The sequence below is a fragment of the Balaenoptera physalus genome (genome assembly GCF_965194825.1).
Source record: "Balaenoptera physalus genome assembly, chromosome: 7".
Taxonomy (NCBI): domain Eukaryota; kingdom Metazoa; phylum Chordata; class Mammalia; order Artiodactyla; family Balaenopteridae; genus Balaenoptera; species Balaenoptera physalus.
Window position 1 is genome coordinate 22,914,851 of NC_138886.1, and position 17,138 is coordinate 22,931,988.

Sequence of the window (17,138 nt, forward strand, 5' to 3'; positions counted from 1 at the left end):
TTAACATAGGCCTGACTGTTCAACCCACTGGAAATACACAATGCCAGAGTATGTTGGCCTTATGCTCTCACCGCTAGGGCATGTGTCAGAATTATCCAGGGAGCTTTAAATGCACCTAGATCCACAGCAGAATATCGTTACTTCATCAATACTTTGAAAACAAGGCATTTATTAGAACAGTGGATAGGTGATGTTATTTAACATGGTCATGAAAAAGTACACGTATTACTATATGACAAATTCAGTTTTAAAGAACATTTTGATAACTGTATTTTAGTATAATTGGGTTTTTTTGTGCCAAAAGGACAAAAATTCCAAGAAGAGCTGGGATGAAAAATGTAGAAAAGAAGAATTTAATCAAATGCCCACAGCTGCTCAATTACAAACTCCTGCGAGAGTCAGCCACTGCTACGTAATTCATCACGGTTATATGTAATATAGCAGGCATCAGGTGAATTTACTATCCCAAACTAAAGATCAGAAAGTCCTTGCAGAAACTGATTTATAACTTTCCTATAGGAACCTCCTCAATTTTAGGGCAGACTAAGCTTCCCAGGGTTTTGTCTCTACTTTGCTTTTTGAACTCAACTGTCTTCCCAATTCAGGTGACTCAATATGGTAATTATTTGCTCTGTTCACTAAATATTTCTACTTTCTGCTTTCTAGGACTATGGTAGGATTGTACTTCCCGACCTTTGGAATTGGACATGGCCATGCATCTTTTTTTGGCCAATGAAATGAAGCAGAAGTGATGTGTGTCACTTTTGGGGGGTAGTGAGTAATTCACTATGTATGTCCTCTTTTCTCTGCCATAGCATTTATGAAAGCATATTTTGAGAGGATAGCTTCCATGGCTACAGGTTTGAGTTTATTATACAGGATCAAGTTCAGCTGAATGTAACAGGAAAACTCAATTAAAAGGGGTAGATAGGCAATCTGAGATGACTGTGGTGGTTTTGCTCTGTGAAGTCTGCAGGGACCCAGGCTCGTTCTAGATTACTACTCAGCTGTCGCTATAATGTGACCATTCTTCTCATGATCCAAGATGGCTGCTAGAGGTCTGACACCATATTCATGTTCCAGGCAGAAAATGGAATAAGGGATGAAAGGAGACAACCAACAAAAGAAGCAGCTGTCTTTTAAAGAGGTTTTCTGGAAGCTGCCACACAGAACCAGGACTTACATATCATTACCCAGATCCTAGCTTCATGGCCGCATTCATCTGTAAGGGAGGCTGGGATATGTAATCTTTATTTTGGGTACCTTTGTGCCCAGCTAAAACTCAAGAGCTCTATTGCTGTTCAAGAAGGGGAGACCAGATATGGTAGGTAGGTGACAGGAGTCTCTGCCACAGTGAGCATATGACCTAAGTTAGGACAATTATAATGGCCCATCCCCTTCATCACAGTGCTGGGCTAAGGAATGGGCATATAGCCCATGCTTGCTTCAGTGGAGTCTTTCTTTAGGGTCATGGGGGTGGTGGTTTTTCTTGATTTTTTTTTTTTAACTTGAGCTGAGGGGGAAGAGTCTTTCCTTCTCAGGTCATAAATCCAAAGACAGAAGCTTATTCCAACATGCAAAGAGAAGCAGAAGAGAGAGAAAAATGGAAGACTTACGTAGTTCTTCATTTCCTTTTCCAAGCCTTTTTGAGACCAGTCCACCACTGCCTTTTGTCCAGTTTAGTTACTGAGCGAAGCAATCCCTTCTTGTTTACAGCAAGGAGAAGTTGGGTGCCTATTGCTTGCAACCAGAAAGTCCTAAAGCAATCGTCTACATCCCTGGGTTTCTTTGGGAGCATATGAGCAAATACACATAGTAGTTGCCATGGTGCCTGGCACATAAAGGTCCTAAAATGTTAGCTCTTAATGATGTATTTGAAATAACACCGAGTAGATGAAATTTGGACAGACTTTCTCTTTTTTTAAAGTCTCAGTTCAAATGAGGTCTTGCTTATTCCCGGGGAAGATTGAGAACTTTCTCTTCTTGCTCTCTCTTCTCCATCCTTGAAATCGTCCTACTGCTCTGTAATTGTTTGCAAGTCTGTGTTCTCTTCTAATATCCTTTGAACTTCTGGAAGACTGGAACTGAGTCTTATTCAGCTTTAAATCCTCAGTCTCTAATATTCTGGCACGGTAGATGGTCAAATGGAAAAATCCTAGAAAAATGAGGATTTGAAGAGTATTTATGGTTAAATGTGGCAATAGTAGCAATCAGCATTTGTAGAGTACATGCTATAGTCTAAGCACTAGCCTAAGAAATTTGTTTTTATGATTATATCCTCACAATAACCTCTAATATGCTATTATTATTACTCCATTTTACAGATGAGCAAACTAATGTCAAGGTCATACAACTACTGAATGGCAGAGCCAAGACTTCATTCTGGGCAAACAGACTCCAAGAGCCCTAACATTTCAACCAATATACTGTGAAGGTATTTCATTAAATATAGATGGAATTAAATCATCTGATATTAGAGACAAAGGAAACTCTGAGATCATTGAATTCCATCATGAAACAGATGTGGAAATTGAAGCCAAGAGTTGGAAGTGTCTTGGTTCAGGGGATTTATATAATTGCAGAGGCATATCTACACAGGGCTCCTGACTCCTAGCTAGAATCATTTTTGCAAAGTTTACTCCACCTCTTATGCAAAGTTTACTCCTTCTTTGCACTTGCACCATCCCTTTCGGGGTTTTGTTTTGGAAAAACTACCCCCAGGTGGCAACTTGTGTTTCAAAGTAGCTTTGTGCCAGGTACCATTCAAAGCCAAGGAAATAGCCCTCTATGGGTCTCACCTGTTGAAACAGACCACCGGGTACATGAAAGAGGACTGGGGAAAAGGGACCCTTGCTCATCATCAGATTTCAGCTCAAACTTCATGTCCTCTGCAAAGGCTTCCCTGGTCTTCTAAGGTCAAATCTATCTGCCTAAGATCTGCTTCATAGCCTTAGCATGGTCAGCTGTGATTATATACATTATTTGTGAAATATCTGGTTAATGGTCACGTCACTTGTTACCCTATAAGTTCCTTGGGGACAAGATCTATGTCAATTTGTGTTCCTCCTTATATTCCAGGTGTCCTGGCACACAGTAGGTGCTCAAAAATATTTGTTGAATGAATGAAGGAGTGACCAAATGGATGAATAAATAAATGCATGAATGCAGCACCATGACAAATCATCCCTGTGGGCTGCATAGGGGTAGATGCAACCCCTATATGGTGTGATCTGAGGCGACCCTCAAGAGGACACACCACTGACCAGAAAGCCCCACCAGGAAAGTCAAATAAACATCCACTTGGTGAGGGCTCTGAGGAACCGGAGGGGGAAAAAGAGACACAAAAGGTGAGCAAGCAGTTTTCAAAGGATGCTTTCAACTCCCTGGCCAGTCCGTGTGTTTCCTCTACGAAGTGTTTCCAATTACTGTGGCACTCTCGGTATCTGGATCCATCTCCAGTGAATTCCTCTGCAACTCCTGCCAGACATATGGGATCAATCAGGGCTTCGGCGCTGGTGCGCTTGCTGCGGGAATGTTGACAGCCTGACAGACGCGGGGTTCTGGTGTCATGGAATCTCCGAGAGTCTTTGGCTTGAACTCGGGAGGAGAATGAGAAGGGGGAGGAGAGAGATAGAGGCAGAGATAGAGGAAGGAGAGGGGAGAGGGAGAGACAGAGATAGGAGGGAGAGAAGGAGGGAAGCGGGAGATTTTTCTTGACTGCCCCCTTTCCTTCAAACATTTTATAGGCTTCAGGGAGAGCGAGGAGGAGGAGAGAGGGGAGAGAAAAGACGAGAGCGAGACGGGTAGCGAGCGCGCGCCGTTCCATCCCTTGTCCCCGGGCTGCCGGAGGAGGTTGGACTCTGTCCCCAGTGTCAGATGAGAGGGCGCTGAGGCTCGCGGCCGCCGTCCCGCGCCCCGCGCCCCGCTCCGCGCACGCCCCTCGGCGAGCCCGGCGGCTGAGCATCTCTCCGCGCCGGGCCGACGCCTGCGCCCCGGGCGGCCGCTCCGTCTCCAGCGCAATGTGGGCGCGCCTGGCCTTTTGTTGCTGGGGTCTGGCGCTCGCTTCGGGCTGGGCGACCTTTCAGCAGCTGTCTCCGTCTCGCAATTTCAGCTTCCGCCTCTTCCCCGAGGCCGCGCCCGAGACCCCGGGGCGGCTGCCCGCGCCGCCCGCGCCCGGCGAGGACGCGGCGGCGGCGGAGAGCAAAGTGGAGCGGCTGGGCCAGGCTTTCCGGCGACGCGTGCGGCGGCTGCGGGAGCTCAGCGAGCGCCTGGAGCTTGTCTTCCTGGTGGACGAGTCGTCCAGCGTGGGCCAAGCCAACTTCCTCAGCGAGCTCAAGTTCGTCCGTAAGCTGCTGTCCGACTTCCCCGTGGTGCCCACGGCCACGCGCGTGGCCATCGTGACCTTCTCGTCCAAGAACAACGTGGTGCCGCGCGTCGATTACATCTCCTCCCGCCGCGCGCACCAGCACAAGTGCGCGCTGCTCAGCCGCGAGATCCCGGCCATCACCTACCGCGGTGGCGGCACCTACACCAAGGGCGCCTTCCAGCAAGCCGCGGTAAGGTGCCCGCCCCTCCCGGCCCCGGCCCCGGCCCCAGCCCGCGCCCCGGCCCTGCCCACCCCCCGCTGCCTGTCCGGCTCAAAGCCGGGCTCAGCCTAGGGCAAGCCACAGCACCCTGAGTCAAGCGTCCCCATCCCCAAAGTCAGAATCATACCTACCCTTCTATTGTTGGTGGGTGGGGTCCCTTGGGATGTCGGATTTTAAAGGCTTAAGAAGATGTCAGACCCCTTATTAAGTGGTCTTTGAGGACCCTCTTAGGAAGAGGTCCTTGAGATGCTCTTCACAATTCACGCTCGTAGGGACAAACCGTGGCCAAACTGGAACAGGTGAGTACGTTTTATGAAGTGTCTCTAAAGGTAAGAGGTGAAGTGACCTGAACATTTCCCCAATTCTCTGGTACGTGATTTTATGCTTTCAACGTGAATTTCGTTGCTCTGAGTCCTTTACAAGATTCTTAGCACCTGGAAGAGGAAGTCAGTTTAAGATGCTGGACTTTTACTTTTCCAAAATTTAACTTTTTCTGATTACAATGTGACACATATTCAGTTGAAGAAAATTTGGAGCATATAGAAATGTCAGACACATGATAGCAAGCCAATTTTTGTGAAATGAATGAAATCAGAGGAGGAAAAGGGGGGGGGGGAAAGAAGCCTCTAATCCCATCACCCTTATAAAGCCACTGTTTACATGTTGTTGAACATTTGCCCAGGATGCACATCTGCACATACTTTAAACCAAACTGGTGTCTTGCTCTTTTGTAGCCTACATTTTTCATTTGTTATATCATGAAATGATCTACATCATTATATATGTAATATAATATAGTTATTATATACCTACCTAACTCGCATACTAGTCTGATGGGTGCATATACTATGATCTATTTTACCTGTCACCAGTTGTTGGACACTTAGGTTTTTATTGTCATGGTAAACACAAATATTTATGGACCCCTTTGATTACCTCTCGAGGAAGAATTTCTGTAAAGTTGCTGAATTAAAGATACAGACATTTGTAAACTACTTGATACATATTTCCAGTTCTCCCTTGAAGGCTTGTATAGATTTACATTCCCACCAGCGGAGTTATCACAGCAGTAAGTTTGCCACATGGTCACCAATAACATGCACTCATATTTTTAATGTCTTTGCCAACTTGGTAGGTGAATAGAGGTATCATTTTAGCAAATTCAGTTGTTTTAGTTTTACTGGGGAATGAACATTTTCTGATACATTTACTGGGCATTTGTATTTTTCCTTTGATAATTACCTGGTCATAATTTTTGCCCATTTTGCAATTATGGTGTGTGTTTGTTGGTTTATTTTAATGATTTGTAAAAGCTCTTTACATAGTAAGACTGGTAACTCTTTTTCATACATGCTGCAAATGTTTCTCCAGTTCACTGCCTTTTACTTTTCTTTATCACAGTGTTGTTAGATGGATGATTTAAATTTGTATATAGCCAAATCCATCAAACTTTGTCTTTAAGATCCTACATTTGCTTATATTCTTAGAATGGCTTTCTCATTTCCCAAATCAGAGAAATATTTTCCCATCTAACAGTTTAATCTATCAGGAGCTTGTTTTAGTGTATGGTATGACAAAGATGTCTAACTTTATTTTTTAATAAATAGTTAACCAGTTGTCCCAGCATCATTTGTTTACTAGCCATTCATCCTTTTCCAATTTAATTGAATGCCACTTTTATCATACACTAAAAGCTTATGGGTATTTGATCTCCTCCTGGCTTTCTATGAATTTTTTATTATCCTGGATGATAGGATAGTCCATCCTATTATCTATCTATTATTTTTAAGCTTTCAAAAAGTGATTTAATTATTATAACCTTACAATATATTTAAATATCTGGTAATGCAAATTCTCCTTTTTCTTATCTTTTCTCTTTAAGTCAGTTCTTATATATTCATAACTTAATATGAATTTTTAATTCACTTTCACATATTCCAAATGAAACCAGCCAGGATTTTGATTTCAATATAGAAAATATAGAATTAAATTGGGGATTATTTACATTTTATAATAATAGTCCTTCCAAGTGAAAAATATGGTATGTCCATTTATAACCAGTTCTTTTTGTATCCTTCAGTAAAGTCGTAGATTTCTAGTAATTAAGTCCTGCATATATTTTTCAAATTTAGACCTAAATGTATTCTATTCAATACTGCTATCATGAATAGCATCTTTTCAAATTAAATTTTAAACAATTATTCTTTTACTTTTTAAAAATTTTAAAAATTTTATTGAAGTATAGTCAATTTAGTGTTGTGTTAATTTCTGCTGTACATCAAAGTGACTTATATACAAAGTTATACATATATATCCTTTTTCATATTATTTGCATTATGGTTTATCACAAGATATTGAATATAGTTCCCTGTGCTATACAGTAGGACCTTGTTGTTTATCCATCCTATATATACTAGTTTGCATTTGCTAATTGCAAACTCCCAATCCTTGCCTTCCCCCCTCCCCCTCCCCCTCCCCCTTAGCAACCACAGTCTGTTCTCTATGTCTGTGAGTCTGTTTCTGTTTCATAGATAATGTTCATTTGTGTTGTATTTTAGATTCCACATATAAGTGATGTCACATGGTATTTGTCTTTCTCTTTCTGACTTCGCTTAGTATGATAATCTCTAGGTCCATCCATGTTGCTGCAAATGGCATTATTTCATTCTTTTTTATGGCTGAGTAATAGTCCATCTATTTAGGTCTTATTCCCACTTTTCGATTGGGTTGTTTGTTTTTTTGTTATTGAGTAGTATGAGCTGTTAGACAATTATTCTTTTTTTTTTTTAATTAATTAATTAATTAATTAATGGCTGTGTTGGGTCTTCGTTTCTGTGCAAGGGCTTTCTCTAGTTGTGGCAAGTGGGGGCCACTCTTCATCGCGATGTGCGGGCCTCTCACTATCGCGGCCTCTCTTGTTGCGGAGCACAGGCTCCAGATGCGCAGGCTCAGTAATTGTGGCTCACGGGCCCAGCTGTTCTGCGGCATGTGGGATCTTCCCAGACCAGGGCTCGAACCCGTGTCCCCTGCATTGGCAGGCAGATTCTCAACCACTGCGCCACCAGGGAAGCCCCTAGACAATTATTCTTGATGTAAAGAAACGTTGATTTTTTAAACATGACTTATGTATCTGAATTCTTGTCAAAGTCTCTTTGATTCATTTTTTAAAAATACATTTTATTTTACTGATAGTGTTTATTGTAGAAGATAAAATAATCAGAAAATTTTTCTGTAAATACACTGTAATATTTTGGTGCATATCCTTCTTTTTGCAGTTGTCAAGGTAGTAGGTATGTTTTCATACGTATATCATGCATAAATAATGTTTACTCAAAAAAGGATTGTATTGTATGTTCTCTTCTTTAACTTGACTTTTCCATCATATTTTGCAGTCTTCTTTTCATAATAAGAAATACACTTCTACTTTATCATTTTTCATGGTCACACAGTATTCCATTACAGGATGTGCTTTTATTTTTATCACGTAATTACCTATTATTGTATATTTAGGCTGTTACAAACAATACTGTGTGAGCAAATCTTTGCTCATATTTCTAATAATTTCCTTAATACAAATTTCTGAAGTGGTAGGTATTATTCCTTCAAAGAAGATGCCTATTTTTTAAGGCCTTTGATACGTGTGCCAAGTGGCTCTGTAGAAAATGGGTACCAAATTGCACGCCTACATGTAGTGCCTGGGTCCGTATATAGGACACAGCCAACACAGGTTAGTATCATTTGAACATGACACTCCTAATTTATATGTGAAAAGTAGAATCCCATTTTTTTTTTTTTTTTTTTTTTGGCTGCGTTGGGTCTTCGTTGCTGCGCGTGGGCTTTTCTGTAGTTGCGGTGAGCAGGGGCTACTCATCATTGCTGTGCGTGGGCTTCTCATTGCAGTGGCTTCTCTTGCTGCAGAGCACGGGCTCTAGGCACGTGGGCTTCAGTAGTTGTGGCACATGGGCTCAGTAGTTGTGGCTTGTGGGTTCTAGAGCGCACGCTCAGTAGTTGTGGTGCGGGGGCTTAGTTGCTCCGCGGCATGTGGGATCTTCCTAGACCAGGGTCAAACCTATGTCCCCTGCATTGGCAGGCGGATTCTTAACCACTGTGCCACCAGAGAAGTCCCTAGAATCCCATTTTATATTGCATTTCCTCACTAGTGAGGCTGAACACCTTTTTCATGTACTGTTGGCCATATATAGCTCTTTTTTTGAATACCTCTTAAAATACTTTGGGATTATTATCCATTTTCATTTGAGGGTGCTTCTTTTTCTTAGTGATTTGTAAATGCATTTTAAATATTAATGATATTAACCCTCCTGCTGCCAAGTCTGCGGCAAGTATTTTTTTCTCTGTGTTTCACTTGCCTTTGAATTTTGTTTATGATGCTAGCATCTACCATTTTATCAATCTGTTGAATCTACTTTTAATTTGTGCTTTTTTCCCCTTTCCTATGAAGTTTGAAAGGCTTTTGGCTTTAAGAGACAAAAGAACTCCCTAAAGATATCCTCTCTTAATTGAAGTAGTTACGCCAGGCAGGGTTCAGTTTTGTAGACTCAGTCCTCTGTTGGCCTCCACTCCGAGTTCTCATGAGGTCCCAGAGGCTGGCCTTATTCCTCATGTCACTGCCCACTCCATCAGGGAAGAACCCTTCTGCATCAGGGAAAAACTTGCCATAGACCAGCTCCTCTGTTTGGCTTGGCCAGGTCTGCCCAGGGCCTCTCAGTACTGTTGATCCAAATCAGTTCAATGGGTAATGAGTTGAGTATGAACTGCTTTCCTCAAGACCTACTCTGTCTTCAGCTTTCTCCTTCCAAATACTACATCCTGTCTTGGAAAGTGGAATTGCCAATAGGGGTCCCAGTGCCTTTCTTCAGTCTGGATCCGTTTGTAATCTAACAAGCAGAAATTTCTCAAAAGTTTGTTTTAACTGAACTTTCCCTTGACTTTATTTTCCTTTTCTCATTTTGGTTGGGTTATGAGAAGGTACAGCAGAGGGTCAGCTGGACTCAGTTCCTGTCTAACCTGGAAACCTACATGTCTTTATTGTAACTTTGCCAAGCCTCTGATGAGTATGCTTAGGTATAATTAAAATATGATATTTATGGAGAAAGTTGATAGAAGATGACCGCTGTTTAGAAATGGCATTAGTAGAAGTTTGAATGGGAATTTTGGCAAAGAGATCAAGCAAGCCTGTTTTATCACAGGATTAGTTTGAAAATGATAAACTGTGTGGTTCTGTTTGGAAATTTAGACATTTCTTCATGGAGATGAAACAGTTCATCAGATTCCCATGTGTGCGTAGAATGGTAATATTGGAACTGATTGTGATCTGGCCTTTATGTGAAACTGAAAATCATGGGGACATTTTTGAGGTTACTCATTACTTTCCCCAGAAAACTGAGTTTTTCAAACCTTTTCCATTTGACACTGAATGACCTCACAGCTGTCCACAGCCACAAACACAGGCAGACAAATATGCAAACACATAGATACACACTTGCAAGTACATGGCTACCCCCCCCAATTCAGACATCTTCTCCTCTTATGTAAAATTTCAAGATAGAGAATTTCCTTTACCAACATGAAATTTGCTCTTATCTCTCAGCACATATGATTGACGAAACAAAAAGGGTAACAGTGTTGCTTCATTTTTTATAGGGTGTCAGAATTGTACCGCTTGATGGGGGGAGTATATGCACAGACACACTTTATTTGAATGGATGAACTGCAGTGTAGATGTTTTCTTTTGGGGCACCATTCCCGACTGTCATCAAAGAGTATAGGGCAAAAGCAGTGAAATCTGTAGTTAGTACAGTTCCCTCCAGAGACACAATCAATAGAATGGGGGAAAGATTTAGCACCTTGAACTTAATTACATGAAAGCCTTTGACAAAACAAACGAGAAGCTCTTCAGCTTTTCCTTTCCAAGAGATGACTTTCACAGTGACCTTTCTTTTGGTTTTTCTCCCTGCCATGTATTTATAAATTGCCTTTCCTAAAGTGCATATTTTGGATTGGCCCCTCTATGAATGCAAAACTCTTCAACTCCTAAGCATTTCACATCATAATAAAATCAGAGCCCCTCATCCCACTTCACTTTTGCTAAATCTCTCTTACACAAACATAGCATGGAGCTTCCTTTGGAAAAAACTACTGCTTTGTTTATTGTTCCAGAGTTCCAGAAATATGATCCGATGGTGGGGAACGTGCTGCCTTGCCAAAAATCTGAGCTTTAGGTGTGGCCCGAAGACTGGGAAGAGACAGGTGGAGACTCTTCCTAGCTTCAAGGGAAGGGCATCGTCGTTATGTGTCCTCGCTGCTACACGTTCACACCTTTACCTTTTAAGTGTTCTGATAAAACCTGGAGTTGTGTGAGATGCCACCAGATTAAAACCCTGATGAATAAAATTAAGGCTATTTTATTTCTATACAATGAACCAATAATAGCCTATGCAGCAGTCTTTCTGATGGCCCAGATGCTGAAGGAATAAGCAAAGTTTGGGTTCTCCTTCCCTATTGGAAGAGGTAGAGGGGAGTCATACAATCTGCAGTGGATTCAGCTGTTCCAAACTCAGAGCATGATTTAGATGTCAAGAATTACTCACCGTTGAAGGAGCTAAGTTCTTTTTTGATGCCGGAAAGATGATCTTTCTAAATACACCTCTGGAAGTGTTCTCTCTTTTGTGCTTCTTAAACTTTAAAACAATTCTCATGTTGCCTTGGTCTTCTGTAGGCAGTTCTTTTGTAATCCCATCTGTACTTTAGAAGTGTGAATGAAGGAATGAATGAATGAATGAATCCTCAGTGCAGAAAATAGATCCAGACCTCTCGTATATTTCCCAGGCAAAGATGGTACTGAAATTTATTTGGAGAGAGAGCAAATAATTGTCAAATATTGAATTCTAATTTCTTCTTAGTCTGGTATCTGTGTATTTTATTTATTAGTTTTGTTATGCCCAGCATACAGGACACTGTGATGTGTATTAAGAGGGTGCACATATGCTACTGTTAAAGACACTTATCCCTGTTGGCTGCCAGTATTATATGATGTTTGGTTGAAATGCATCATAAGGGTACTTGGTCAAAGACTGAATGCTTAAACACAGAGGAATGGCAGACTGCTCTGTCCTACTTCACTTCTGTGGTCAGAGGATAGAAAAGCCTTCCCCAGTGTCCTCTTGGTACAATGTGCTAGAGAGGATTTCTCTTAACAGCAACCATGAAGTAGAATTATTAAATGTATTCGTTCTTGACCAGAGACACCTTTAATTTGTAAAGTGATCTGTAATTTATGAAGCGCTTTCATGTTATGATTTTCCAGAATCAAGTTTTACAGAAAAGGCCTGGATACTAGGAGAGGTTAGGTAACTAAATGGTACTCACAGGGCTGAATAAATGCCAAAGGTAGAGTCAATCCAGTGTCCGAATTGTCATCTGGTCTTTCTCCTCCCCACCGCCCCTCACCCCACCCACATCTTACTGTATTACCTCCATTTGTTGAGTTGTATCAAAAGCCAGGGGGAAGTAGGGAATTCCATCTCCAGAGCTTCTAAAGGGTTACATAAGATATAATGCCAATCTAACCCAGAAGACAAAAACCATGGCTTTAAGGCCACAGTCATTCCGTGGGTGCTTTTCAATTGGCCCTTAATGTGTGTGATATATATATGGCCTATGTGTGTGTGTGCAGGTGCATATATATGTGTGTGTGTGTGTATGTATTTGTGTATTTTAAAATATATATGTATATTTAATGTATGTGTTAATCTTGGCAGGCATTTTAAAATCAGGAGATAGCATTTTTTAAAAATCTGAGTTTGGGGCTTACTTTTTTTTTTTTTTAACATCTTTATTGGAGTATAATTGCTTTACAATGGTGTGCCAGTTTCCGCCCTACAACAAAGTGAATCAGCTATACATATACATATATCCCCATATCTCCTCCCTTTTGCGTCTCCCTCCCACCCCTCTAGGTGATCTAGAGAGACCGAGCTGATCTTCCTGTGCTATGTGGCTGCTTCCCACTAGCTATCTGTTTTACATTTGGTAGTGTGTATATGTCCATGTGGGGCCTACTCTTGACAGATCGGGGTGTGTAACAGTTCTGGGTGTGATTTCTCTCAACTCCAGCATCCTCACCTGGCACTTAGAATTTCATTTTGTGATCCTTGATTGTGTTCCACGCTCTAACAGGGACCAATCATTGGCAGAGCCTGAGATGGTATAATCCCTTCTAGTTTGTCCTCTGAGCTTCCTTTTTAACCCAATATATTAGCTAAGATTAAATTTAGCTGGATGTAGTAGAAAAATCTAAAGTACCACGAGCTTAAACATGATAAACAGTTGTGTCTCTCTCAAATTAAGTCTTGAGTAGAAAAGTCAGAGCTAATATGGCAGCTGTCTGATGTCTTCAGGGACCCAGAGTCCTCTCTTTCAGACCTCTGTTCTATCATCTTCGGGTCACCTCATGGTCCAAGATAGCTGTTGGAGCTCCTACCATCAGGGGCTCATTCCAGGAGGCAAGAAAGGATAAAGACAGTCATATTGCTGTTTAAGAAGACTCTGTAGCAATTCACACAATACTTCCACGTAGATCTCACTGAGGGGGAACTTGGTCTCTATACCATCCTTAGCTTTACAGAGTTTTGTTACTGAAGAGGAAGGAGAGTGTGGATACTGAGGAAGTGATGAGTGGTCTTTACCAAACCAGTGTGTCAGGAAGAGTGTATGTCTAACCAGAGAAACATCTGGAAATCCCATTTCGTTTCTTCCTCAAATGGCCCAGCTCAAGATGGAAGAGTCAGGCCTTGCCTAACTAAAAAATACCTTTGTCCTTGTGCTAGATCATGCTTTTGTTTTAGAAAAACTATCAAAGTTCCTGAGCAATCTGTTTAAATTTTGGCAACAGAAACTTCCTATGTTAGTTTCCCAGAAGCTTCTAAATAATATGGCATTCACTCCCAAATAAAAGATTATACTGAGAGTGATGGGGGGAAAAATGCATCCCACAAAATATAATCAATATTTTATTATCAGTTAGTAAATCCAAATGAACCTTTCTCAGGAAAACATGGTTCTTCTTTGGCTCTTAAGAGGAAGCTGTCAGGTTAAGAGACTTCTACATTAAAAGGAATTTCCTGTTCTGTATTATCTCTGCCTTTCCCGTAGATTTTTAACACTATTCTCTAAATCTCCCCCGGCCATATGAAGAATGTATTTCTGGCATAGAATCTGCTTACATACAGTAACCTGCTTTGGTTTGGAGGCCAATTGTGGATAGGAAACATTCTGTGAGATGTTGTAGCCCATGAATGTTATTACAGCACTTCATTTGAAATGAATGATAGTGAGAAGGAACTGAAATATGCAGTGCATTAGTAGGTGCATTTTCTTATCAATCTTGATGAAAAGATTTTTAAAATATTCATCTTCTTTGCTATCTGCCTTTGTCATTAGGTCATTCAACCAGTTGCATTTTATTTGTGTAAAGTGTCAAGCAATAACAATGTTTCAAATTCAGAGCATTCTTTCTTTTTAGTTGCAGTGAACCTGAAAACTATAAACTTGAGGAGCAGTCTAGTTGCTACATATGTTGCAATAGTGACGGCTACCTTGTTTTGTGTGAATAGATGTCATTCAAAATTAAGGACAAAACTTCCTACAAGAGTAATAGAGAAAAAAATTTTAAAGAAAGTTCTTAGCAGGGTTTATTACAAAGATTGAATCATTTACAGAGTAAAATCAGTTTACTTAGTAAATTTACTTAGTCATTTACTAAGTAGAGTCCAAGTTGGATATTTTTCCAGGTGTTAAGTTATCGCTAGAGTGTATAAAATATATTTTGAGGTTCGTGAGTTCAATGCACTATTTTCTTAATTCCCTCTGAAACGCTCCTGATAGCCTTCATTGTTTAATGCCCATCCTACTGCACCTGGTTATAGGATATACTGGTTGCTAATGTAAAATATAGTTTTATAAAATTTCAAAGGTGATCTTTAAAATGTATATATGTGTATATGGTTAAAATACATACACTTCTAATTTTCTCAGATATGAACTCTCTCAAATTTCCACTAGTTCCACCTCCAAACTTACATGCATCTGTATTTAACCATACTTCCTCACCTTTATTAGAGTAAGGGTCTCTTCCTGCAACCAAGGAAGACCTTCTACTGAATATTTCTCCTTCTTTCTTCTATCTTCAAGGTCTTCCTTTTAATAGCCTCCTTTCTCTTAATGTAGAGCATTCACAATACATCTGTGTATTTAAAATTGGGAGCATGTTTCCAGAATAATATGGTAAATTGTCAGTATGTTTGCAGTCTTAAAAGTATAAATAGTAAAACTAAATTACCCATCAAGGAGCTTCTCATAAGAAATAATACAAGAAACACAGAAAGATTCCTGTAAAAGGATGTTCATCCCAGCATTCCTTGGAATAGGAATTTAGAAACAATTTGGCTATGGTTTGGGAGGGCTTAATAAATGACACCTTTCTTCACCTCTCCTGAGTACTAAATCAGTTGAATTATAATACAACAGAGAAGTCAGGTAGAGAATCAAGCATGCCCGCATCTCCTGCTCAATACAGGCTTAGGTGCACAGCAACCTAATACTGAATCCCTAAATTAGATTGACTTGCATCCCCCGGAACAGGCAGTGCTGGGCACATGGAGCCTATCTCTATAAACCACAGACGGGCAGCCCAAGGCCAAAGAAAAGGGGAGAGGGAGGAGACGAGGAAGCCTTCCTCCCCAGGGGCAGGGTGAGAATGGGGGTGTCAGGGGACCAGAGGATAACTCGGATGGCTGGCACTCCACCCAGAAACTAGAGGCAGCAACAACCAAGTTCCAAGGTTAACAAAATAAAAACACATCCACAGTGAAATATATTCAGTAAAATCATATCTTGAAAGACTATTTAATGACATCGTAAATTGGCCAAATAGCATATTAAATGAGCCAAAACTCTCTGTGTGTTTACCATCACTGTATAAAACTGTATATATAAAAGTCCAATTTCGTAAAATATATGCACTCAGGAAAACAACTGGGAAGAAAAATTTCAAAATGTTAACAGTAGTTATCTATAGGCAGTATATTTACCTGTTTAAATAAATCCATTTCTTCTGCCTTTGAAAAACAAGTTATAACGAACATGGATTACTTACTAGGAAGTGAAATATCATGGCTCACCTGGGTACAGATGATTGAAGACATGCCTTTGGGGCACCTGGAGGCATAGCCTGAAGCGGTTGGTCTCAAGTATAAAATCCTTTTGAATCTCAGCTTTTATCTAAATTGGCATGAGAACTTTGTATACTATCCCACAAAACAGCTCTGCTTTAAGAAATAAAATAATGCTTTAGCTGATTATCAGGAAATCGAGGTGAAACAATTCCAACTTTTTTTTTTTTTTCCCCCCCGAATGCCAAATGCTGTTGTACGGAGTCCATCAGGACTGGAGAATCGTCCTGGGTTGAAAGCACTGACCCTACAGATCCTGTTATGCCCTCCAGCTGTCCCTTTCCTCCCTCCTAGCGTCACATTGCGTCTTGAGGAGCCAAAGTCCCATAAAAAGCTGCACGCAGATGACAGTGGTGGTTTCACCACTTGGCAAGCTCCCTGTGGGTATTCATTCAGGAGAGGAGCCCTGATGGCTGGCCACAGTGTGACACGGAGGAGAGCGTTGAGGCTGCAGATGGTGGAAACAACTGGCTCCATCACCTTGCTGAGAGGCTGGGGAACGTGACCTTCCTTTGGCTGGTCGCACGTGGAGAGGGAGGCCGACCCACTGCCCTGTCAGTCCCTCTTACTCTCACTGATCAAAGACATTCTCGTAGCAGAAAGGTATTCTCTAAGCCATTAATATCATCACACGTACATGAAATAATTGCCTCAAAGGACCCATTTTCCACATTCCATTCTTCTCTGGCTCTCAAGGTTCATTTTGTTTTGCGTGTGTGATTTTTTCCTGTGCGGAAACAGGCAGCCTATTTGCCTGCTGTTGTTGGTGGAGAGGGTTCAGGCACGTTCAGCTGTGTTGTTTGATAGTGTATTTTGATAATGGTACCTCTGTCAACTTGGCTCACTCATCTTGACCTGCACCAATCAAGTCATATCTGCAAATAAGGCCTCATTGTCTTAACCCTATTTTACAGGCTTTACCTTTCCAGATGAATCTGCAGTTGACTTAGAAAAAGTTAAGCAATTTTTATTTGCTTGTTTGTGTTTTTCACAGCACTGTTTCTAGCCAAGATTTCTCTCTTTTTAGTCACAATTTCCTTCAAAATATGCATGCTTGGCTTTTAAATGTTGCTCCCAAAGTGGTGATTTCAGGCAGTTATTGTTGGAAGTTTCTAGCAATAAAGATACCAAAGTTTGGGCTATTTGTAGCTAATCAGTAGTAAAAATCTGCATTTTAAGTACTCATCGGCAGCAGGGCGTGATGTAGGACTTTCACTGTGGTCTCAGATTTGGCACTGGGACCTGTGGCTTAAACTAATGAGCGCTGAATATTCCACATTTTAAAGAGCGCCACCAACAACTT

The 17,138-nt window shown here is 41.1% G+C and overlaps 1 protein-coding gene across 1 annotated transcript in view; it reads left to right on the plus strand.

The window, feature by feature from the left end:
- The first annotated feature begins 3,552 nt into the window (after positions 1 to 3,552).
- The window catches only part of SVEP1 (sushi, von Willebrand factor type A, EGF and pentraxin domain containing 1), a 196,701-nt gene continuing 183,115 nt past the window's right edge, over positions 3,553 to 17,138 (plus strand). The window contains exon 1 of the mRNA XM_082469099.1: positions 3,553 to 4,556. Within this exon, the coding sequence (XP_082325225.1) occupies positions 4,020 to 4,556 (537 nt within the window). The 5' untranslated portion in view covers positions 3,553 to 4,019. The remainder of the gene's footprint in view (positions 4,557 to 17,138) is intronic.